The 25914-nt window shown below is 46.9% G+C and overlaps 1 protein-coding gene across 1 annotated transcript in view; it reads right to left on the minus strand.

Moving 5' to 3' along the window:
* Positions 1–10459, minus strand: part of KCNH5 (potassium voltage-gated channel subfamily H member 5) — a 184397-nt gene extending 173938 nt beyond the window's left edge. Inside the window, exon 1 of the mRNA XM_081859222.1 lies at positions 9247–10459. Coding sequence (XP_081715348.1) covers positions 9247–9319 — 73 coding nt within the window. The 5' untranslated portion in view covers positions 9320–10459. The remainder of the gene's footprint in view (positions 1–9246) is intronic.
* Between the last annotated feature and the right edge of the window lie 15455 nt (positions 10460–25914).

The following is a 25914-nucleotide window of genomic DNA, read 5'->3' on the forward strand; positions in this document are numbered from 1 at the left end:
GTTTGCAACACAGGGGTTAAATTGTTTGGTTAGTTGCTGGAGGAAGCAGGCAGACAGGCAGGGAGAGGATGGGAAGGAGGCAGGCAAGCAGACAAGCAGAGAAGGGAGAGAAGAAGACAAGCAAAAGCTCCCTCAACTCAGGACTCAAACCCTGGAACACACAGGAGGAAAGGTGGGGTGTGAGAACAAAGGTAGGGGGGTGCTTATGCTCACAATGTGAAGTAAATAAACCAGAAAATAACACTTGCAACTGTAAGTATCTTATTTTTCCTTCTTTTAATAATTTCAATTGGGGGTCTGACAAAAAAATTCTGCACCGGGTACCACCTGACGTTGCTATGTCTCTGATGAGGGTGCCTATTGGATGGGCAGCAGAGTCTGGAAGGGACCAGCAGCGTCACAATCTGCACCTGTTCCAGGCACTGCTATCCACTCTGCAGCTGCATCCTGGCCTGTTGCTACATAGCTGTCGAAGTGCATCTCCTACTTCCTCCCGACTCTGCTCCAGAAAGGCTGCTGGGACTCTCTCCCTTGTTCAGTGCTGCTCAATGGTAGGAGCTGATATTTAGCCAGTGAACCCCTCCCATGAACTTCTCCTGTTGCCCTTCGCCTTGCCCCTCTGGGACACCAGGATGCAGTGGCGTAGCGTGGGTTGTCAGCACCCGGGGCAAGGCAAGTACCGTATTTTTCGCTCTATAAGACGCACCAGACCACAAGATGCACCTAGTTTTTGGAGGAGGAAAACAAGAAAAAAAATATTCTGAATATCAGAAGCAAGAGGGATCGCTGCGCAGTGAAAGCAGCAATCCCTCTTGCTGTTCTGGCTTCTGGGATAGCTGCGCAGCCTGCATTCGCTCCATAAGACGCACACACATTTCCCCTTACTTTTTAGGAGGGAAAAAGAGAGTCTTATAGAGCAAAAAAATACGGTAATTTGTGCCCCCTAACCCGTGGATTTGCGCCCCCTAACCCGTGGATTTGCGCACCCTAACCCCCAGATGTTGCACCCAGTGTGGCCGGCCCCCCCTGCACCCCCCACGCTACCCCACTGCCAGGATGCATCAACCCATCACTAGCCAGAGACTTCATCACTGCCACATAAGCATCCATTGCAGATTACACCACTGCATAGCACTGATGGGATTTATTCTGGTTTAAAAGTGTCCTAAGATTGACAACATTGGTTGCCCAGACAGAATCGGGGTGTTCATATATTAGGCTCGACGAGTGTGCAGTCTGTGTGCACAAATAGCTGAGATGTACTAATCGGCAAATTAGTACACACACACACACACACACACACACACACACACACACGTGTATACAGTGGAACCTTGGATTAAGAACTTAATTCGTTCTGGAGGTCCGTTCTTAACCTGAAACTGTTCTTAACTTGAGGTACTGCTTTAGCTAATGGGGCCTCCCGCTACCACCGCACAATTTCTGTTCTCATCCTGAAGCAAAGTTCTTAACCCGAGGTAATATTTCTGGGTTAGCGGAGTCTGTAACCTGAAGCGTCTGTACCCCGAGGTACCACTGTATATATAGAAAGATGGCCTCTACCTGTGTTCAGCACAATGTGGAACAAACTTAATGTAAAAAAGAAAGGACTCTGGGCTGTATTATTATTATTATTATTATTATTATTATTATTATTCCAAAATTACCTACCAAGGTAACCTGAATTCTACACTGAGAATTTACCAATAACCTTAATACAAATATGTGCTTCCTACCACAATTTGTCCTGTTTCTGCTCATTTCAGACAAAGTGCTATGCACACAGCACTGAGCAGGATGAAAGTGGAAAGGGGAGCAGAAATGACTGAGGTCTGCAGACGTATTTATTTATTAAATCTTTATACCACCCTTCATCCGTGGATTGCAGGGTGGTTCAGAACATCAAAATGCAAGATAAAAACCACAAGATATATAATAAAAGCAAAAACCAGTGGCCTGCCTCCCACAAACACATTTAAAAGGGGATATGGGATGTTGCCCATCCCATAAGGACATAAGAAGAGCCAGTGGCCAAACTCGTCCAATATCATCTTCTCCAGTGGCCAGCTAGATGCCTCAATGGGAAACCTACACAAAAGTCTTCTCCTCTCCTGTGGTTCCAAGCAATTGGCTTTCAGCACCATTGCTGCCTCCAACTGCAAAGGAAGAACATATCTAATGTGGCTAATCAAAAGTGGAAACGGGAATTGCAATTACCAGTGCCCCCTTATTCCTCCCATGTCTGGGATGGAAATCGATCCGGCAAATAAAATTGGAATTCGCTGTTGCTGTTCCTTTCGGCCAACAGCTGATATGTAATGGAAAAACATTCTCTCCATTGGCATTTGAGCTTCCTTTGCACTGAAATGAATGGGATGGAATGATGTAAGGGCAGTGCGATTTTCATAATTAATTATGAATACTCAAACATGGGGGGAAATGCTCAGCATCACTGAGAAGAACTATGGGGCTTTGTAGGAAATGAGGGTATTTTCATGCCGGTTCTCTTTCATAAATTTTGTGTGTTCCCCCCATTCATTTGCATTTCTTCCTCTCAAATGGGCACAAGACTTTTTATTTCACTACCGCAATCCCCCCCAAAGGTAACCCTGAATGTCTAGTATTGCACCCACATGCCCTCGCTTTCATCTAATGAATTCAGCCTAGTACCTCGTGTGCTAAAGATATGGGATCATAATGAAGTAGTTGCGTCAAGGCTCTGTGAAAGAGAACAAATTAACTGAAGAAACCAAGGCCTGCGGAAGCAGAATGAACACGCAGGTGCATTGGTGCAAATTCCCCGTTTGAGAAAAGGGGGAGACTGCGGCCATGAAGAAAAAGGGGGATGAGGAAATGGCCAGAATGAAAGAGTGGATGCAATTATCCTGGGAGGTTTTGCAAACTACAGGTTTACAGGGGGGGCGTTTCTTCTTCTTTGCACCATTTCCAGCACCTATAATAAAAAACAGAAAAAAAACAAAACACCCCAATTCTCTGGTGCATCCTGAAAAGTGGCCCCATCTGACTATCATCCCGAAAACAACGTCAGAATTACAGTCGTTCACATCTTCCAACTGATCTGTCCTTTCTCTTTGCCCTGTTCCGTAATGCAGCAATGAGGAGAGACTTGGAATAAGTAAGGCAAAAGTAGGTCAAGCACAGACTGACTACAGCATGACAAGGTAAACTCAGATTTTATTACAACTGGACCCACTGTCCTCCCCCACTGACTATTCTTATGGGGCTCCCTACCACAAAGGCAACACCCTTTTAGCTGTCCGCTTATGGGGCTCCCATACCATAAGGGCTCCAATCTATTTGATTTCCACACATTTTCTTCCATCCCACTACCTGCAACCCTTTCTGCTCCCAGCCTCTGCACTGAAAGATATTCTCAGCCAAAGCAACTTTCTGCCTATTTTCACAGCGGTGGCAGTCAAAACAGAACGACAAGAAGAGCCACCAACAAAAGGAGAGTGGCGGACGAAATTAATGGACTACGCAGAATTGGATAAGATGACAGGAAGGATTCGAAACCTGCGGGACCAGAGTTTCTCAGAGGACTGGAGTAAATATTTGGATTATTTGAAAAGCAATTGTAATAAACAGATCACGCTAGTAGGACTGCAAGAAGTTTTGTAAGGAGGACTGTGCGAAATATTGCAGAGAAAATTATGAAGAGAATTGTTAGTTAAGGATTATGAAAAGCAATAATGAAATGTAGATTAAGTGATAAAGATTGAAAAATCTTTAGATGTGGTTGATGGAAGTCCAAATCACTGAATAAGATAAGAAAATATGTTATATGATTTTTGGAAATTATATGTAAAAAATCAATAAAAATATAATTATAAAAAGAAAGTAAGTTTGTGAACCTTCCACTGACATCAGAGTGGGTGAACCAATAGCTACAGGGATATCCCTGTCTGGCAGAGCAGCCCAACTCTGCAGCTCTTGGGGAGAGGAGGGGGTTAATGGTGCCCCTCCACCCAGCCTGGCTGGCCTTGGCCAATGTAGAGAACCCCTTCCTCTCTGCTGAAGACACTGGCAGGAAGAGACTGAACCTAGCAAAGCTCAGGGGTAGAACGCTAAGAGAGAGTGCAGTTTGCTTCTACACGGTGGCCAGGTTGTTCAACATTGTTAATGCACATCAACCCCCTTAGAATCCACATGCATCCACAGTTTCAACAACTAACCAGATGTGTGACTTGATTCATCCAAACTTCCATCCAACTGCATGGGAATTTGTGCACATATACTATATATATATACATACGGGACGCAGGTGGCGCTGTGGGTTAAACCGCAGAGCCTAGGGCTTGCTGATCAGAAGGTTGGCGGTTCGAATCCCCGCGACGGGGTGAGCTCTCATTGCTGTTTTTAACCTGAAGCATCACTTTAGCTAATGGGGCCTCCTGCTGCTGCCGCGCTGACAGAGCACGATTTCTGTTCTCATCCAGAAGCAAAGTTCTTAACCTGAAGCACTATTTCTGGGTTAGCGGAGTCTGTAACCTGAAGAGTATGTAACCTGAAGCGTATGTAACCCAAGGTACCACTGTAATCAAAGAATCACTAGAATTGGAAAGGACCACAACAGTTATCTAGTGCACACACACACACACACACACACACACACACACCGCAATTCAGGAATCTTTTTTGTCCATCATGGGGCTCGAACGCATGACCGTGAGATTAAGAGTCTCGTGCTCTACCGACTGAGCGTGGCTCCTTTAAAATGTGGGTTGAATATGATAAGGCACTTGTCAAAGTGCAAGTTCCACAGATCAAACCAGTTAGATAGGGACATACAGGGCAAGGTTTTCCTTCGAGAGAACTGCTCCCCACCTGTTAAGGCCATTAACCACCCAGTCTGCAAATTATGCAAGCTTTATTTTAATATACTGGTCACGGAAGTATCATAGCTCAGTAGTGGAGATACTGCATTGCAAGCTGATGTGCCAGGGTCAGTTCATGCTCTCTTCTGGTTGGGAGTGGGAGAGACCCCAGTCTGGAGATCTGCAATGAGTCAGCGTAGACAATACTGAACTACATGGACCAATAGGTCTGACTCATTATAAAGTGACTTCCAAAGCTCCTATCTCGGGATAAGCCCCGGAGTCCTGTTGTGCTTAGAAAGGCAAAATTTTGCACCTATAGAGAAACTGGGAGCTGTTCTCGATCCAGCTATGTTCCTCTCCTTACACTCGGTGGTATATCAAGAAGATTATTAAAAGTAACGACAGTCATCATAAGCTGGCTGTGTACGTGAAGAGCCTCAAAGTAATTGAAAATATAAATGGAATTAAGAGCTTGAAAGCATTTCCATATTTGCAGCTTGGTAACTTTTTTATTCGCGGGGCGGGGAGTGGGGAGCATCTCCTCTGAAGTACACAGCTTCTTACAATCTCTGCTTAATGCAATCTACAACTGAATTGTGCTGCTGGCATGAACATGTCAGATTTGCTTCTGGTGGACATAAAACAAGAATCGTACCAATTTGCTACCGTACACAACATTTAACGTGGTTGGCAAGGAGTGTGCTTTTTTAGTTTGCTATGAATTCTTTTTCTGTGGGTCCACTGAGAGTGGACCCACTGAAATTAATGGGGTGTGAAGTTCATCAATAGCCAATCAATTTAAATGGGTCTACTCTGAGCAGGACTAACACTGAATGCAATCCTCTGTTTCGTTATGCAACTTCATTATTTTTAAGGGGGAAGCATAAGAGTCTTGCAGGACTCTGCAGGATCTGGCCTTGGAAGACTGGGAATCAGTGGGGTTCAAAACCCTAAAGGAAGGAGCCCCAAACAACTCAACAAAGACCTAACATTCTCAAAGGCCACGTAATACTTATTGTCCAGGGGAGGGGGAATTGGGGTGGGGTAAAGTGGTCATAACTTTCAACAGAAGCACTCCACACTGTAACATTTTGTTGCAGGTCTCACTTGGCATGACCACTAGCCATGGATAGATCAATCCAGGGCCAGAGGAAGACCTCTACAGAGATCATAAGCAGTGAAAAGATTGTAGTGCCCCACATATGTAATTCAAAATAAAAACAATACCAAAACAGGAAATAACATTTCATTTTCAAAATGACACAAAAGTTACATGTGTGCCAAAATGTGCATGCATGTATGTCATGTGCAACGCATGACAGGGTCTGATTTTCATGCATTACCTATGTTAGTAGGACACCCCCTCGTTTAGGTGGGAATAAGTAATAAAAAAGAGACCAGAAAATTGGGGAATAGTGCAGAGTGGAAGTCTAACAAAGTTCAGATTTTCCCCATGATGAACTACTCAATGCTTTTTTTGAAACCCCAAATGTAAAATTATTTCTACATTTCTGCATTTCTTCTTCTTCTTTTCTTCCTTCCTTTCTTTGTGTGTGTGTGTGCGCACGCGCGCGCATGCCCTTGGTTTGCTAGTGCCCTAAACATGTGCTTGGGACGCGGGTGGCACTGTGGGTAAAACCTCAGTGCCTAGGACCTGCTGATTGCATGGTCGGCGGTTCGAATCCCCCGGCGGGGTGAGCTCCTGTCGTTCAGTCCCAGCTCCTGCCCACCTAGCAGTTCAAAAGAACCCCTAAGTGCAAGTAGATAAATAGGGACCGCTTTATAGCGGGAAGGTAAACGGCATTTCCATGCACTGCGCTGGTGCTGGCTTGCCAGTGCAGCTTTGTCACGCTGGCCACGTGACCCGGAAGTGTCTCCGGACAGCGCTGGCTCCCAGCCTCTTAAGTGAGATGAGCGCACAACCCTAGAGTCGGACACGACTGGCCCGTATGGGCAGGGGTACCTTTACCCTTTACCTTAAACATGTGCTTAATCTGCCTGCTGGGTAATCCAACATTCCATCTAACCTTCCTGGATTTGGCTAACAATTATTATTTAAAACAAAAACAAGTTTTATAAAACAATGTCTCATTATAGAATGTGCTGTTGCTTTGTACTGCATCATTTCCAAATGGCCTTGCATGCTGAACAACAGAAAGGCAGCCTAGAAATTCTGTAAACGAATAAATTTTAGAATGTCATTTAAGTTTGAATTCATAGTCCAGGAAGGCTGGAAGGAGAAAATATATATATATAATGGTGACCATCCCTTAATAAAATCCCATATAAGAAATGTTAGGGCTCTGTTTCTCCTAGTCATCTCTTTTGCTTAGTTCAGTTTGAAGGATTATCTGCATTCTTTTACATCTTTACATTAATGGGACAGCGTGGAATATTTTCAGCCACTTTTGAAACAGGTAAGGGGAAAACGAGCAACATTGCTGTTAAAAGGAATCCCAAGCAGAGGAATTACAGGGTGAGCAGAACTCCTTATAACCTCTTTGGCAAAGCGCTTTGACCATACACCTTGGTCTAAAGGCATAAAAACATTAGGAGATGTCAGGTGGCTATCTGTCATGGATGCTTCAGTTGAGATTCCTGCATTGCAGCGGGTTGGACTAGATGACCGTCAGGGTCCCATTCATCTCTACAATTTTATGATTCTACACACACACACCACACCCTACAGAACGCAATGATACATTTAAATGACAGTATTTTTAAAAGGCCTATATTGATGAAAAGAGATGTAGAAGGAGTATGAGCCGCTGGTGTGTATTAGTAGGCATGTAGTCAAGTAAGCTGGTTTTCAGATCCTCGCTGAAGGGCAATTCCATACATGACAATTCAGAAATAAGTCCTGTAGAGTTCAATAGCGCTTACTCCATGGTAAGTGGATATAGAACAACAGCCTCAGCAATGGAATTCACTTGATAGCTTTGAGCTAGGAGGCACAGTCCTCTAAACCGACCCTGTCCATCAAAGTCATAATAAAGTGGAACAACCCCATCTTTGCTGCCCAAAGCTCTTCGGGTGAAAGGTAGGATATACAAACATGATAACTTAATCACTAAGTTCAGGTTAAAGAGGGTTGTTCCATAAATTATTACACAGGTGATATGGGCACTAATTCCAAAAGTGCTGAGATAAAATTAAGAAGTTTGCATTTAGAAATAAAATAAAAATCACTATGGTATGATAGCATTCAAACTGACCACATACATGAAGTTCCTAAAGTCATGTCAAATGTTTACTAGCAGAAATCATCTAAAGGCAGCATTATTAAGAAAAATTCAGACTACACCTTGCTTATCATGCCTTATTCTGCATTTATGCACAGAGAGACGCAGACACACGGTGATGCACCATGCAAACTTAGTGTAAATGGTTTGCTAACATAAAGTGCTGCTGAGGGTGAGTTCTTTCTGTAGATTTTACACTGAGCATATTTTCCTCTGGCCAGCAAAGTGTGTGCTTTTTAAAAAAATTTCGTTATGCTTACTCGTGGACACTCCTAGGCACTTTATCAAATAATCCGTCTCACCACATAGGCAAACCTTCAACTCCAAACTACATTCCTAGAGGGGCTGGAATTTTCAGGAATGGCCAGGAGAGAAGTGAAAGTAAACTGCTGGCGGAAATGAGGATTTAATATCCCCTGATCCTTTAACCTGTTTGACGGTTTCTGTTCCAAACCACAGAATCGCCCTGAGGCTTCTCTGGGCCTCTGGCTTCTATGGATTGAGAGATGGTGGTTGTTGTTTTTTACCCAAGGCAATTAAATCTTCCTTCTCACCACAATGCAGCCACTCACTTCAATTTCTTCAGTCAAAAAGAGGAAATTCCAATGACGGAAGACACACACACACACACACACACACACACACACACACTGACACTATGCCCATACTTTTTCAAGAGTCTCAGAGCATACAACAAGGAACAGCTGTATCTGTTCCGTCTCTCCCGCTGTCACCTCTGCTTTAACTCTTTCCCTGGTGCCACCAATCTTGCCCTACCATCTAGTCCATCTTTCCTGGCAGTCAAATTTAGATTGCAAGCTCCCTGAGAGCAGCACCTTGAACTCTAAAAATCACCAGGTTACGTTAAGGTGCTGAAAGGACAGCAATGACAGGAATGATGCAGCTGAGGAGTCAGACAAATTAATTTATTGATGAATTAATAAATTAATTATTGCACCTTTAAATATGCCTATAAAAGTTCTGGTTAGAAACTAGCCCCGTGGAAACTACCACTCCTCAGCTTTTAAGAGGTTTTGCTTAAGTCCGGGAGTGTGAGGGCGCTTTTACGAACTTAGGGAGCAGTTTAACCCTTTCTTCCCGCTCTCCCGCTCCATTGCCTAGTCAAGAAGAGGAGGAGGAAGAAGAAGAGGGGCCTCACTTACCACTTGAGCGCCTGACGATGTTCTCCAAAAACGTGTTCTGTGGTGCCACCAGCCCTCTTTTTCCCCCCGGCATCCTGCGCCTGCAGAGCCGGGCTCTGGAGCCAAGGGGTCGCAGCGGGGGCGGCTGGGAGGGTCTCGGCAGGTCTCTTGCACCCAGTGCCGTAGAGTAGCTGTGGGAAGGTGGACGAGGCAGTTCATGGTAGTAGCGCTCCAGCGGCTGGTGAAGCCCAGACTGTGGCAACGCCGCGCTCACAGCTCGGGAACTGCAGCCTCCGAGGGGATTGCGCCTGCGCGTGTGCCTGGCTGTTGCTGCTGCTGCTGCTACCCCAACGGGCAGACAGCATGACCACACGCCCTTCCGAAGCCCACCGGGCTGCCTGCGGCTGGACAGCGAAGAGTCAACCCAGCCCAGCCAGCGGATCTGGCCACTTCTTGCGTTCCTGGGCGCAACAGGGGCGCGTCGGGGAAACGGGGACTCCAACAGATGCGGAGGGGCTCTGCTTTTTTATATATATATAAAAAGCCACCAAACTCTTCTGTACTCTTTTTCCTTAAAAAGAAGACGAAGAAGAGAGACGATTCCTGCCTCGCCAACCAAGCACTCGCATCCCAGGAGCTCCAGAGAAGCGGCTGTAATCCCAAAGCGCGTCGCCAAGTTGGAGCGTTCAGCACCCTGGACAGCTCTCTCTCCCGGAGCGCCTAGACTGCGGAGGGCAAGAAATCCACCGAGCGCCACCCGAGGTCTCCGCCGCCGCCGCTCCAAGGGTCTCCAACAGGGAGCCGCCACGCCACCCTCTCTCCTCTCCCAGCCCAGGTGCCCTCTGGAACCTGCGGCTGCACCCACACGCGCCCAGCAAGGCGAGCAGAGGAGGAGGGCGGGCGGCGCGAGGGGCTGCGCTGAGGCGGCTGCACACCTGCTGGAGGCTGGCGGGGAAGGCAGCGCAACTTGGGCAGGTCCCAGGATGGAGCATCAAACCCACGCTAGAGAGGGTGGGGGGAGGAGAGAGCCGGGGGAGAAGAAAGAGGCCAATGGCCGGAGTGGCTATGGGATGCTTTCCCCGAAATCAGAGGCTCGCCAGGAGGCGGGGCTGAGTTGCTAGCCTGATCCGGAATCCCATTCTCTGTCTCTCTCTTTCTCTGTCTCTGCTTCCTTCCTACAGTCAGTCGCCAGGGCTGGAAGTTCTTCGCCCGAGATGCTCCGAGGCGGGAGCCCCAGCTGCCCTTCCGCCAGGGGAGGAGGAGGAGGCTGAGGGAGAGTTGGGGGCAGTGGCGTAGCGTGGGTTGTCAGCACCCGGGGCAAGGCAAGTGATTTGCGCCCCTAACCCGTGGATTTGCCCTAACCCCAGAAGTTGCGCCCGGTGCGGCCGGCCCCCCCTGCACCCCCCACGCTACGCCACTGGTTGGGGGGATTGCAAAGGGAAGAAAGGAGCGCGGGTGGGGAGGCGAAAGGCTAGGGGATGATTCCAGTCATTGGTTTGGCACGGAGGAGAGGTTAGCCGGGGAGGAGGATGGGTGGGGAGGGAGGTGCAACTTTATTTTCTGCTTCAGAAGAACTGCGGGGCCGGGGGGGGGCGTTGGAATGTTGAAAGACCTTGCGGGCTTTTGCACCTGCCTCGCAAGGAGAAGGTGGGTGGGCTTCTATCTGGAAATGTCTTCTCTACTGACCGCTTGGTCGTCGCCCATGATAGCTCAATGGAATGGGCAGCTGGACTCTGAATATCAGCCGCTGGAGACGCAAGCAAGGAGGGGGGGGGCTGCCGCTCTCAAGCTCTGCTTGGGGGCTTCCCTGAGGCATCTTTCCTGGTCTCTGTTGGAAAGGAGGAGGCTGGACTGTACAGCTCCCGGGCCTGACCCAGCAAGTCGTTTCTTTTGGTTCCCGGGTGAATTAGAAATAACCAACCCAATATAGGAATATTGAGAAGTGTCAAGAGGAACAAGCGGTTCCTGTGGGGACCTTAAAGCCTTTCAGCACAATCCTACACAATTTATTTATTTATTTGCTCCTTGTCCACTGGTTTTAGTGGAGCTTGCTCATGAGTAAATGTACACAGGGTTACAGCCATGCAGCCTGTTCCTAACCATTCTTACATGGAAGAATGCCTTGGGACCTATTCCTAAGTAACTGTACAAGCGACTGCAGTATTACTGCATAGAATCACAGAAACATAGAGCTGCAGAGTGGGAAGGGACCACAAGGGTCATCTAGTCCAACCCCCTGCAATGCAGAAATCTTTTTGCCCAATGTGGGGCTCTAACCTGAGACTAAGGTGAATTTCTCCTTGCCCTCACCTGCTCCTTGACCCACCCCCCACACACAAAGGGTCCTTGTTTCTCTTCCTTCTCCAGCTTTGAAACTTTGAGTCCTTCAAACAGGCATTCCAGAGCAACCGATTATGCCCAACCGTCCAACCTCAGCCTCCAGGGCACTGGGGTGCTTTTCCTGAGCCTTTTCTGCTCAAGATGTTTAGAAAGAGGTTGTGCAACCACCTGGCAGTGAAGTTGCACTAGTTATACCCTGAACAGAGCAAAGGGTTGGACTATTGGACCTCCAAAGACCATCCCAGCTCTGAGATTTTGTTAACTGGAGAAAGGAGACCACTGCAAAGTCTAGACTTCAAGCGTGGGAGTCATCACTGGATTGCAAAGGGAGTGAAAGACACAACAGAGGAAAACTAATTCCTCCTTTCCCATTCAAGATCTGCCAGAATGGGTGTCCAGGAAGCACTAAATCATAGACCCCTCACCTATTCCTAGTTTTAAATTATATTCTCTTGGTATGTTATCGGATAGGTTGGTGCGTGTCTAGTCTGGACAAAAGACAGGAGGAAATAAGACACCTTCATCCTAGATATAATTCCTATTTGCCAACGACCCCTTTCAGGACGTAAGAAGTACCAAACCACCCTTGCTGCTTATTTTATTAGTATTTACCAAAAAGCATTTTTCAGCCTTCCCTTTCTGCCTCAGTATGAGGCACTTGGGTTGGTTCATGACACATTTAACTGAATGCCATTCAGTTTATATTCTTAGCATTTCTTCTGCGGCCATTTGGAGGGAGCCGATGCGTCACGGTGGTGTTTTGGTGCCACTCCTTTTTAACAGGCTCTCTTTCCCATCCTTATTTGGCACTTCTGACCAATGTATAGCTGGCAGATCTCCCCCCCCCCTTTTTTTTTTTCTTTCTAAAGAAAGATTGTGTATCCTTATCAGAGTTATTCCCCATCAGATGATATGAAGGAGGAAGGGAGGAAGAAGGAAAGGAAAATGAAATAAAATTTGATGGAAGACATCTGCATCCAGCTGTGTGTCTATGGAGCTCTTTCAAAGCAACCTGGAGTAACGCAGATCAGATTTTGGAGAGGGGGATAAGACTCCAGCCCCTCTGCACCCCCTGCCAAATGGCTTTTTAAAAAGAAAATTCCAAACATGCATTCCCAGCATCTGGAATGAGGACATGGACCATGGGCATAGCACTATATGTATGCATGTTTCCTCATCTAGCTATGGATTTGTCCAGAGAAGCCTTCTTCTGTGTGCATAATAATGTCCTCCTGCTAGTTTCTATTCAGACCTCGCCAAAGCTGCTCCCCAAAAAGCAGGGAGATGCAAAGTGCTGTAGGAGGGGATGAGTCTGTTCTACCTACTTGCTAATTCTTGCTCAAGACTACCTTGCATATTACCCAGCCAGGTAATCTGAAAACAGATACGGTTGTCAGTTTCCAAATTCCCCTCCGTCCAAATGAAAACTGGCTCCCTGTTGGAATCTTTTTGCAAGGAAATCAATGACAGTTCCCTTTTCTTCCCCCACTCCTCCTTCACGTTTTTGGCCACTTCAGTCATTCTGGAGCTCCCTCTTGGCTGTTAGTTGACACCAAGTATTGATCTTGATTGAACCGGCTCATTTTAAGCAAGCGTTTACCTTCTGAAAGTGCACATCAATATGCACAAAGAATCAAGGTAAGTTAATGCAAAGCTGGACGTGGAGGCAATCAAGGTGAAAAGAAGTTAAAGCTGATAGAGAGCAAATATTGAAAACCATCCAGCATCGGAATGTGCTAATTTAATAGAAAGGAAGTTTAAAATCTAATTCCCCGATCAGGAAATTAAATTCAGCCACACCTGGGAAATGTTTTTCTGTGTTTCTTTCCCCTAAACTTCTGGACATTGTTGGACCTGGACTAGATATTTTGACAAGGCTTTTTCATTTCTTTTATGAAACAAACTGTATATGCTGCTTGGTCATAAGAATACCTCTAAGCAGTTTTAGGTAAGGATGTTGGAAGGTGAAAGAATACGGGGAGATGAAGGATCCTTTGGGACTGTGCTGTCTGTTAAGCCCTAGTTGTTGGAATCAGGCTTCATAAAAGTGTTGATAACTAATATAAATTAGTTATGGTGTTCTATGCAGTTCCCTGGAAAGGCTGCTAACACATGCCTGCAGCAGGGAAACAGGTAGACTGAAGGATGGAAAGCAGATTGCCTTTAGCTGAAAGAAAGGTTGGAAGGGTCTAAATGTGTCGCTTGTTAAACCTTGAGCATTGGCCTCAGGCTTCATAGAGGTGTTGGTAACTATTGACAAACTTACAGCTTCCTGGAACATCTTCTAACACAGGTCTGCAGCAGGGTCTCGATTAGAGGGGAAGGAGAAATCTGTATAATGGGTTCATTGTGCCCGAATACAACACAGAGGAAAAATAGAGACAAGACTCTATCTGTCAGTAGTCAGTATTTGTTGTTGTTTAGTCGTTTAGTCGTGTCCGACTCTTCCTGACGCCATGGACCAGAGCACGCCAGGCACTCCTGTCTTCCACTGCCTCCCGCAGTTTGGTCAAACTCATGCTGGTAGCTTCAAGAACACTGTCCAACCATCTCGTCCCCTGTCATCCACTTCTCCTTGTGCCCTCCATCTTTCCCAACATCAGGGGCTTTTCCAAGGAGTCTTCTCTTCTCATGAGGTGGCCAAAGTATTGGAGCCTCAGCTTCAGGATCTGTCCTTCCAGTGAGCACCCAGGGCTGATTTCCTTCAGAATGGAGAGGTTTGATCTTCTTGCAGTCCATGGGACTCTCAAAAGTCTCCTCCAGCACCAGAATTCAAAACCATCAATTCTTCAGCGATCAGCCTTCTTTATGGTCCAGCTCTCACTTCCATACATCACTACTGGGAAAACCATAGCGTTAACTATACGGGCCTTTGTTGGCAAGGTGATGTCTCTGCTTTTTAAGATGCTGTCTAGGTTTATCAGTATTACCTGAAGCTAAAAGGCATGTCTGGACAAGCTCTGAATGCACAAAGGGTGTGTGGAGTGTTCACAAGGAGATCCTGGCACATGAGTTCCCACTGATAAAAAAAAGAAAGGCCTTCTCAAAGAGCTTTTGGGATATGCTTTGGCAATGGGCCTCTAGGTGAAGGGAAGGGCCATAGCTTAGTGGTTAGAGCACCTGATTCACATGCAGAGGTCCTCTGTTTAATCCCCTACATCTCCAGGGAGGGCTAGGAGAGACCATTGCAGACAATACTGAGCTAGCTAGACTCATGGTTTGACACTAGAAGGCAGCTTTCCGTGTTCTATATAAAGGACAATCTGGGGAAACAAGACAGGCTACAGATGGCTACAGAAAGAGACAGGCGGCAGTACAGCTGGGGCAGGACGCTCAATCGCCTCTGCAGATTGAAGCGTTTTATTTCTGGGAACAGATCTGCTGCATCTTCCCTTTTCAGAGTGAGAGCCCCTATGGAATCCATGAGTCAGGCTGGACATTAATTGCTATGCAGGCTTTCTCAGCATTCTCGAACCACTGCAGCCTCCCCCGCCTGGCAAGCTCATGAGCCTGGCTTCTGCTCTGCAAGCTGGGGGAACGAAGCCTCTGCACCCAAGGCGTTCTAGAAACCAGGTCAATGGTTATTGCACTAGGAAAAGCCCACACCAGCAGGCCTTGGTTGCATTTCTTGTTGTTTTAGGGTAAGCCCCTGCTTGTTGCACCTGTATACTGAAGCTGCTTTCTAGGCATTTCCTGTGCATTAAGGTCAGTAGCTAGAGGCTCCAGATCTGTCCACCTCCTAGCCTCTCCCAGATGCCCAAAAGTGAAGGAAGAGAAATCAGCAGAGAGACTAGCTGTACTGACAGCTAGAGATGGGTGAAATCCTCTTGGCTCAGCTTAAACATTCTCTCAAGCTTTGCAAAATGTCTCTTAGTGCTCTTGGAACAGAACAGGTCTCTTCCAGCTTATTGCTGGTCAACCCACAACCCTGAGACGAAGCATACCATGCTCTATATTCTGTGCTCCAAGCGTGTGCTCTCCCCACTGATCCACACTTCCTGTCCACCATGTTTTGCAGGGGGTTGGACTGGATGACCCTTGGGTCCCTTCCAGCTACACAATTCTGTTATTCTAGGATTCACCCCAGGCAGATGTTACCAACCCAAAACAAATTGCTTAGGCAGGAAGTTCTCTTTTATTTTCCATGTTGCATTTCTCCCCTCTAGCTCACCATCCCTGAAACATTAAACAAATCCTTGGCTCATTAATTTTCTTTTTGGAGCAAAGCCCCTAACTCTGTCTCTGCTTCACAGCTTCATTTTTCTCCTCACCCTCAAAATGGCGCAGTGCTTCTCCCCCATCTGCTCTGCTTTGCACATCCAACTCTGAGCGGTTGAGTGGTGAGACTTCCCAGCTGGTTTCAGCAGCTTTAGTTGGGCTGGTGAGTTTGGAAAAGAAGCCAGCTCCCAGGAGGAACCTCTGAAATGTTGCAGATGTTGGTATGGATGTGAGGAGAGGGCTATCAGTGGCTACTAGCCACAAAGACTGTGCTCTGCCTGTGGAATGTAATCCACTGGGAGCAGTCAAGTACCACATTCCTTGTTTTGCTAGAGTGGACATGCAAGGGAATGTTTGGTCCACTTCCTGTTCCTCCTGGCCTGGAGCATCCTTCCTTGCATGTGACTAGTAGGTGGGCGTGACCTTTCCAGACTTGGTAAAAGGCCAAGTCATGCTGCTACCTTTCTCCCTTTTCGACCTTCCAGTTCATCCTGCGAACTTCCTGATTCACCTGGACTGGGCTGCTGCCTGCCAACCAGCAGTCCCCCAGGTTATCTCCCATATGGGGTAAACCTGTATGTACATGTTTGTAGCCTTAAGCCTTAAGCCTGCCTTCAGGGATCACACTGTGCTCTGCCTGATCAGGCCACAGGATCACATTCATCCAGTGCTCTACCAACTGCACTGGCTCCCAGTGGAGTACAGGGTCAGGTTTAATGTGCTGGTTTTGACCTTCCAACTCTAGGATTCTTGACCGCCTCTCCTGGTATGCCCCGCGGAGGACCTTAAGGTCCACAAATGACAACACCTTGGCGGTCCCAAGTCGCAAGGTAGTTAGATTGGTCTCAACTAGGGCCAGGGCCTTTTCAGTACTGGTTCCGACTTGGTGGGACGCTCTGTCACAAGAAACCAGGGCCCTGCGGGACTTGACGTCTTTCCACAGGGCCTGCAAGACAGAGCTGTTCCACCTGGTCTTTGATTTGGACTCAGTCTGACCCCTATTGTCTTCCCTCCCCTTATGGTTTTGATTTATGGGCTACTTTTAAAATGAGGCTGCTTTTTAAATTGCATTTTAACCTGTATTTTAAATTGGGGTGTTTGTTTTTTGTCCGTCCATCCCCCCCCCCATTATGTTTCTATTGTAATTTTACTGGTGTTAGCTGCCCTGAGCCCGGTCCTGGCCAGGGAGAGCGGGGTATAAATAAAATTTGGTGGTGGTGGTGGTGGGGTTAAAACTACTTTTTTTGTTACTTATGAATAAGACTGTGATGTCTTTATTCTTTTAGGAGGGATTCAAATGGGGTCTTGCCAAGAATATTAGAACACATTTCAATTTGGACAAGCCAAATTGACTTGCTTGTTGTCTTAAAAAACTCTCACAAGTTTGCAGCCAGCTTTCTGCTGAAGGGGAATGCACTCTGCTAAGTGAAGAAACTTGCTAGTGCAAGTTAGGAAGGATATTAATAATCAATATATCCTCTTCTGCCACCCTCAACATTCCCACACTGCCTCCAACTGTGGAGGCAGCAATGCTTCTGAATACCACTTGTTGGAAACCACAAAAGGGGAGAGGGCTTTCGCACTCAGGTCCCACTTGCAGGTTTCCCACAGGCATCCGGTTGGCCGCTGCGAAAACAGGATACTGGATCATTGGCCTGATCCAGAAGACACTTGTTCTTATGAGTGCAGGGATGAGATGCTGCCCTCCTCTTTCCTATGCAGCTGTTTGATATGTCCCTTGAGTAACCAGTTCTTTTAATGGTTGCTTTGTTTTGTTTTTAAATGTTTTAATGTCGGGGTGTATGTGTTGGGATGTGATTAGATCCTAGTAGCGAATATATTTATTAGACATTGTCTTTCCTCACATTTGTGAGTTCAGCAGAGTGCATCCACCCCTTTGTAGCTTTTTATTTTTTATTTTGACAAAGTAATAATCATGAATAAATAAGAATAAAAATGTGCACCCCACCACTGAGACAATTCCATTGTAACTATCCAACCTGCCAAAATTTCAACACCTCTTGCGATGGTTTGACCCCTTTCCATTGTAACAATGCAAAGTCTACAAACACGTTCCATATTTCCTCAAAAGCATTTCTCCTGCATATTCCCCGCCTTATCTTAATGGCACTTGTTAATTTTTAATCAATAGCTATATCCCACACTTCTTTATACCATTCTTCCATTTTATGTTCCGCTTGCCCCTTTTCCTAGCTATAATAATTCATGCAGCTGTCAATAAATTTGTGAGCAAGTCCTTAAAGGGAAGCTTAGATAGGCTAGTTTTAGCCTTGTGGTTTAAGTAATCCATGATGCTTTAAGGCAGACTGGATTCTCCTGGTATCTCCCCCTTTTCTCCTACTTAAAACAACAATCACACAACCTAAAAATAGCATTTGCTCACTCAGAATATTTGTTGAAGAGGAACAGATACAGCGGCTTTGTTCAGGCAGGCTTAAAATGGTAATTTGGTTACAAAGACATACTTAAGTCTAGCTTAAAATGGTGCCTGAGCTTGCTGGCAGAGCAGAAAAGAGATGGAAAGAGGCAGTGCCCGGGAAGGTAGGAGAATATACAGTGGTACCTCGCAAGACGAATGCCTCGAAAGACGAAAAACTCGCAAAACGAAAGAGTTTTTCGTTTTTTGAGTTGCTTCGCAAGACAGATTTCCCTATGGGCTTGCTTCGCAAGACGGAAACGTCTTGCAAGTTTGTTTCCTTTGTCTTGCAAGTTTGTTTCCTTTGTCTTGCAAGTTTGTTTCCTTTTTCTTAAAACCGTGCATTCACTTCGAGGAGCAACTCATAGCATGCGGTGTGGTAGCCTTTTTTGAGGTTTTTGAAGACTTTGGTGATTTTTGAAGCTTTTCCAAAGTCCGTGCTTCGCAAGACGAAAAAATCGCAAGACGAAAAAACTCGCGGAACGAATTAATTTCGTCTTGCGAGGCACCACTGTACAGTGGTGCCCCGCAAGACGAACGCCTCGCAAGACGGAAAACCCGCTAGACGAAAGGGTTTTCCGTTTTGGAGGCGCTTCGCAAGACGAATTTCCCTATGGGCTTGCTTCGCAAGACGACAGCCCATAGGGAAATCTCCGGGACAGCGGGGAAGCGCAGCTCGTCTTCCCCGCTGTCCTCGGACCTCCTCCGAAGCCTGGCGGCGGGGCGGGGACACCTCCTCCCGCCGCCGGGCTTCGGAAGGATGCCCCGATGCCGGGCGGTGAGGCGGGAACGCCTCCCCCCACCGCCCGGCATCGGAACGATGTCCCGAAGCCGAGCGGCGGGGCGGGAAAGTCTCCCCCCGCCGCCCGGCATCGGAACGATGTCCCGAAGCCGGGCGGCGGGGCGGGAACGCCTCCCCCCGCCACCCGGCTTCGGGGCGGGAAAGCCTCCCCCCGCCGCCCGGCTTCGGGGCGGGAAAGCCTCCCCCCGCCGCCTGGCATCGGAATGATGTCCCGAAGCCGGGCGGCGGGGCCGCGAAGCCTGGGCGCGCTGGCAACTCTCCGCAAGGAGCGCTCCCGCTGCTTGCAGAGAGGTCCGCGAAGCCTGTCCTGGACCTCTTCTGAAGGCAGGCGGGGGGCAAAAGTCTTTGTCCCCCCTGCTTGCCTTCCCAGGGGCTTTTAAATCGCCTGGACAGCGGAGAAGTCCTCCGCTGTCCCGGGCGATTTTAAAATGCCGCCCGCCAGAAGAGGTCGGGGGAAGGCGGTTTCCATAGGAACGCATTAATTGATTTTCAATGCATTCCTATGGAAAACCGTGCATCGCAAGACGAAAAACTCGCAAGACGAAGAGACTTGCGGAACAAATTAATTTCGTCTTGCGAGGCACCACTGTATAGCTAAACTCTCCTGCACAGTGAGAGTGTCTCTCACAGAGTTCTCTCTAGGAAGTTTACAGGAAAACTCCATGGGCTTCAGCTCCCGTCATGTGCCTGTCTAGCAAAACATGGATTGTTGGTTTGACTGCATTTTAAATATCCCACACATTTCTCGCAGCAGCCAACCAGATTCCCATAGGAAGGCCACAAGCAGGATGTAAGCAAAACATGGCTCTCCTCATACACCCCAGCACCTGGTTTTCAGAGCTGTACCGCTTCCAACAGTGGACAGAGAACACAGCCATAACAATCTCCTCCTCCATGAATTGGTCTAATCCTCTTCTGAAGCCACCCAACCTAGTGGCTTACCACCATTTCTTCTTACAGCGGGTATTTCTGTTACAGTGGTACTTTGGTTCTTGAATTTAATCTGTTCCGGGCATCCGTTCAACTCCCAAAATGGTTTGAAAACCAAGGTGCAGCTTCCGCTTGGCTGCGGGAGCTTCCTGCACTCAGTGGGGGAGGAAGAGGAGTGTGGGGAGACCTCACCTCCCCCGGCAGCACAATCCTGGTGGGGGGCCATCGCGGCTGCCCCCCCGCCCGCTCTAGGTGCCACACCCCCAGGATGCATGCCAGCCCCGCCCCCACCTGCTCTCCGCCCCATAGTGCCAGAGCATGAAGCTCTGCCACTGCCTGCACTCAATTGGAAGCTGCAGAAGCTGAGTTGGACGTGTTTGACTTCCAAAAAATGTTCACAAACTGGAACACTCACTTCCGGGTTTGCAGCATTCGGGAGGCGATTTGTTCAGGAGGCAAGCTGTTTGAATACAGTGGTGCCTCGCAAGACGAAAAGAATCCGTTCCGTGATTCTCTTCGTCTAGCGGTTTTTTCGTCTTGCGAAGCAAGCCCATTGATGGCTTAGCGGATTAGCGCTATTAGCGGTTTAGCGGCTTAACGGATAAGCGGATAAGCAGCTTAGCGGCTTAGAAAAAGGGGGGGAGGAAAAAAACCCCGCAGGAACTCGCAAGACATTTTCGTCTTGCGAAGCAAGCCCATAGGAAATTCGTTTTGCGAAGCACCTCCAAAACGGAAAACTCTTTCGTCTAGCGAGTTTTCCGTCTTGCGAGGCATTCGTCTTGCGGGGCACCACTGTACCAAGGTACCACTGTACAGTCATACCTCATGTTACGTTTGCTTCATGTTACGTTTTTCAGGTTGCGTCCCACGGCGACCCGGAAGTAGCAGAAAGGGTTACTTCCGGGTTTCACCACTCGCACATGTGCACAAGCGCCAAATCGCTCCACAGACCTGCGCAGATACAGTGCTTCAGGTTGCAGGCTTTTCATGTTGCAAACGGGCCTCCAGAACAGATCCTGTTCACAACCAGAGGTACCACTGTACTGGAAAATACTACCATATGTATTCTACCACATAAAGTTCATTACCGTGATTATTTCATTAATCATTTCTGCCCTCCACACACAGAAATAGAGTGGAATAGGCTATCATTAACATGATTATCCCATTTAACGCATGGGGAACTAAAGCCAAGATATTGTAAGTGGTCTATCTAATGAATTCATGCTTGAGCCAAAATATCTTTCTTTTTTTTTTCCAAACCGCAAAGTTCTGAATACCATATTTACTGGAGTCTAATGCACCATCGAATCTAATGCGCACCTCGATTTTCAGAACCTTGAAACCAACAAAGAGAGGATTTGCTGGCAAATGTAAATGTGCCATTGGATCGAATGCACTCTAGTTATCTTCCGCTTGGACTGCTGCAATGGGCTCTATGTGGGACTACCTTTAAAGGTGACCCGGAAACTGAAATAAATCCAAAATGTGGCAGCTAGACTGGTGACTGGGAGTGGCCGCCGGGACCACATAACACCACCCCTGAGAGATTTGCATTGGCTCCCAGTACGTTTCCAAGCACAATTCAAAGTGTTGGTGCTGACATTTAAAGCCCTAAATGCCCTCGGTCCTGTATACCTGAAGGAGCGTCTCCACCCCCATCGTGCTCACCTCCCCCAAGGGCCTTCTGGCTGTTCCCTCATTGCAAGAAGTGAGGTTACAGGGAACCAGACATAGGGCCTTCTCAGTAATGGCGCCCACCCTGTGGAATGCCCTCCCATCAGATTTCAAGGAAATAAGCAGCTATCTTATTTTTAAAAGACATCTGAAGGCAGCCCTGTTTAGGGAAGTTTTTAATATTTAATGCTGTATTGTTTTTAACACTTGATTGGGAGCCGCCCAGAGTGGCTGGGGAAACTCAGCCAGATGGGCGAGGTATAAATAATTTATTATTATTATTATTATTATTATTATTATTATTATTATTATTATATACAGTTAGTTTTTCAATGCTTGTTCATTTTCTTTTAATTCCATGCCAATGTAACAGTAGAAGCTACCAGCATCCTCCCAAATAGATCTCTATCCTTTGCCTGAGCTGAGTCATTAAAATTTTTACATGGAGCAGTGTTCAATATGCAATAATCTTACTTACAATCTGAATATATATACATATGTGTGTGTGTGTATATACAGTACTGTCTTTCTATGTGAGCACATTTCCACCCAAAGCTCTAAGAAATCTACATCGATCAGCATTCTTAGCTCCCACAGATAATAAGACATTTACAAATCTTATGCAACTCTGCTGTATTGTAACTGTTTTGCCTGAGAGCATCACATTTCCCGAATCAATTGTTGATGCCTTGGCTGCTCTTAATCGCTCTCTTTTCCTTGAGCTTAGCAAGAGATTTTGCAATGCCAATGCCCGAGAATAGAAAGCTGAGGTGAGATGTGTCATGCCTTCCATGGTTTCCTTGCAAGGAGAGAGCCACAGGAACTTGAGGTGTTTTTATAACATCTCTTTGAAAACAAATATATAGGTTGGGTAGTGGGGAAGCAAGAAGATACACCAGCAGCTAGAAAACAGTGTTTATCTGAAGCAGAAGATAAACCAATTTAGGCATGAGATGGAATACTGTAGGGGGCATGATATTTGATATGAATGTTTCCCATTTGGTTAGGAATACATGCCAACATAACGCAAAAAGAGCTTGATTAAGCAGCAAAAGGGAGCAGTTTCCCAATTATACAAATTGTTTATAGACTCTTCCATGGGAAATGCTGATGGTCTTGGGCCTATGTGGGGAAGTGACTTGGAAATACAAGGAGGTGAGCACATCTGGGCTGGTCAGGTTAAATGATAGCTAGCTAGATGGACCAAAGATCTCTTCTTATAGCTCTGTTTACCTAAGCCCTCTCTTCAAAACCATGAGAACTGACAGCTTACTGTTGGTTTTCTAAGGGAAATGATGTAGCTATGTACATGTTTTGCATGCAAAAATGCACCAGTTTTACATGCAAAAGGTCCTGTAGGAGGTGAGGTCACCTGTCCTCACCTCCTATGCAACTTTATTTCCGGGAACTATGCCAGAACAAGAGATTGAAACATATCTGAACACTCTGAAACCCCTTGGCTTCTCACCCCTCCCCCTTTCCTGGGAAGAGTCCCAAGACAGGAGCTTTCTGTTCATGCTCAGAGGAACTCATGGGCAGGACTCCTGGAGAAGGAGGAGAAAAGGGGAGGGAACTGGAAGGGATATATATGCTCTGTGCATATGACTGTGAACTCATGCATGCTTTTTGTGAGTTATCACACATGCTGCTTCTACCAGTTCATGGATGGTAGAAATAAAAGCTTTTTCTCCGAAACTATTCCTTGAGTGTCTGTTGACTCCCATTTTCCCTTTCCCAGGCACCAATTGCCTGGCTCAGTGGAAGGCAAATTCCTGGGCTCCTGGGTCATTTGCTGCTATCTATCTGAAAGACAGACAGAGAGCGAGAGAGCGAGAGAGCGAGAGAGAGAGAGAGAGAGAGAGAGAGAGAGAGAGAAGGGATGGCATGGTGTGACAGGCACAAACGGAGCTGCCTGCCCAGGCACCAGGCAAGAGCTGCCCACATAGTTCTATAAACATGACCAGATATGCATCACTAAGAGGCAAAATGCAGTCAGGAATGCTTAGAGCTGCCCTACATTCCAGCCTCAACCATCTCAGCCTAGGGAAATATATATTTAAAAACACGGGTCCATCTCAATTATAAATATAGTTTGGACATCAAGGGAAGAGATGAGTGCCAAAAGGCATGTTAAAAGGGCAGTGCAGGATAGCCAGTGCAAGAAAAGGAAAGTAGTGCTTGCTGTTCTCCATTCCCAAAATACCACCCAAACTAAAATGGGTCATAGTCTCTCTCTCTCTCTCTCTCTCTCTCTCTCCATCTGCATAACTTTGCCACATGCAGGATTTGAAATGCTGCTCTTCTTGCCTTCTGTAGCACCAGAAAACCATCGCTGGGAAGGGGCAGCTGCAAAGTGGCTTTAGGCACTGAGAAGTCCTTTGCTTCCTCCTCCAATGGAAGGACCTTTTCATTTAAATTTGCTAAACACATCAAAGGTCTTAGTTCTTCCTTCGGCGGAAAGAACTGATGCAGAGCCAACTTATTCCAGAGTGCTTGTGGTGTTGTTCTGAGACTTACCTGTGTTACCTTGGTTACCTGTGAAATAAACAAGAGGCAGGAGCAGATCTCCTGCACAGCAGCTTCCCAGCTCCACCTGTAAAGCAGAAGGACCTGTGCACACATAAACACACACCAGCAGAGGCCAGTTTCACTAACCCCTAGGTACGCCTCTGGCTAGAAACCACAGGAAAGGAGGGTGCTCTTGTGCTCTGATCCTGCTTCTCACAGGTATCTGTGCAGCCACTGTTAGAACAGGATACTGAACCAGACTGGCTATTGGCCTGATCCAGCAGGCCCTTCTTATGTCTTCAGCATGCATCATCAGCTGGAGAATGATGGTGCTTAAGAAGAGTAGAAGAAGAAGAGTTTGGATTTGATATCCCGCTTTATCACTACCCGAAGGAGTCTCAAAGTGGCTAACATTCTCCTTTCCCTTCCTCCCCCACAACAAACACTCTGTGAGGTGAGTGGGGCTGAGAGACTTCAGAGAAGTGTGACTAGCCCAAGGTCACCCAGCAGCTGCAGGTGGAGGAGCAGGGAAGCGAACCCGGTTCACAAGATTACGAGTCTACTGCTCTTAACCACTACACCACACTGACATAGGGGGTGGGACTTTACTTGGAGCAACGCCATTATTTAGAGAGAGACTGCATTCCTTTGTCTCTCGCTGTGATTATTGAATAAACTAATTGGTAAGAACTCTTTTTTCCCTCTCTGCTTCTTTGCTGCCACTGAAGGAGGCATAGGATTCCCCAAATCCTGACATTAGATGACCATCTGCCATGGAAAATAAGACCCATTTGCTGTAGGTGAATTTCCGAGCCAATGCTAAAGACCTCAAACACCTGACGTTTCCAGAATATTAAATTTCCATTCATCACTCTGTGACCGTTTCCCTGTGGTTTTTTTAATTGCTTCACACTATGGCTAAAATGCAAGGTGGACATAGGATCTCCTGATATATGATCTCGTCTGTAGTAATTCCATTGCTGCTGCTTCTTCCTTTAGACCTGCAGCCGTGTCAGACATGACTAATTAATTAACACGGAAAGTGTCCCTAATTTGCTGTTCCACTGGGTGCTTAAATAACATAACCATTTATACTGGTAACACTGGTCCAGGGCAAGCATGGCTGTTTGAGATGTGAGGGATGGTTCAACATCTTTTTAAGGAAATTATATTCCTCTCGTTATCTTAGGTCTGAAACGAACAAACTATAATTATAATAATTAATAAATCTCTATAGCACTTACAGCATCTCAAAGCACTTCCCTGTAAAGTATGGACTCAGCTACATTTGTAAAGATAAAGCGCTTTATATGTGTTATAACACTATGACACCAGATGGAGCTGTAGAGTTCTGTTTTTTCACCAGCAGAATTTCCCTGTATGAAGATTAAAGGAAAAGTTAAAGGGACCCCAGAGCCTAGGACTTGCTGATCAGAAGGTTGGCGGTTCAAATCCCCGCAATGGGGTGAGCTTCCGTTGTTCAGTCCCAGCTCCTGCCAACCTAGCAGCTCGAAAGCACGTCAATGTGCTAAATAGGTACCACTCCAGCGGGAAGGTAAATGGCGTTTCCGTGCGCTGCTCTGGTTCACCAGAAGTGGCTTGGTCATGCTGGCCACATGACCCGGAAGCTGTACGCTGGCTCCCTCGGCCAATAAAGTGAGATGAGCGCTGCAACCCCAGAGTTGGTCACGACTGGATCTAATGGTCAGGGGTCCCTTTACCTTTACCTTCCCCCACACCCCTCTCTGCCCACACCTTTGTATCCTTTATGTGACCT

The sequence above is a fragment of the Podarcis erhardii genome (assembly GCF_964252035.2).
Source record: "Podarcis erhardii genome assembly, chromosome: 1".
Classification (NCBI taxonomy): Eukaryota; Metazoa; Chordata; class Lepidosauria; order Squamata; family Lacertidae; genus Podarcis; species Podarcis erhardii.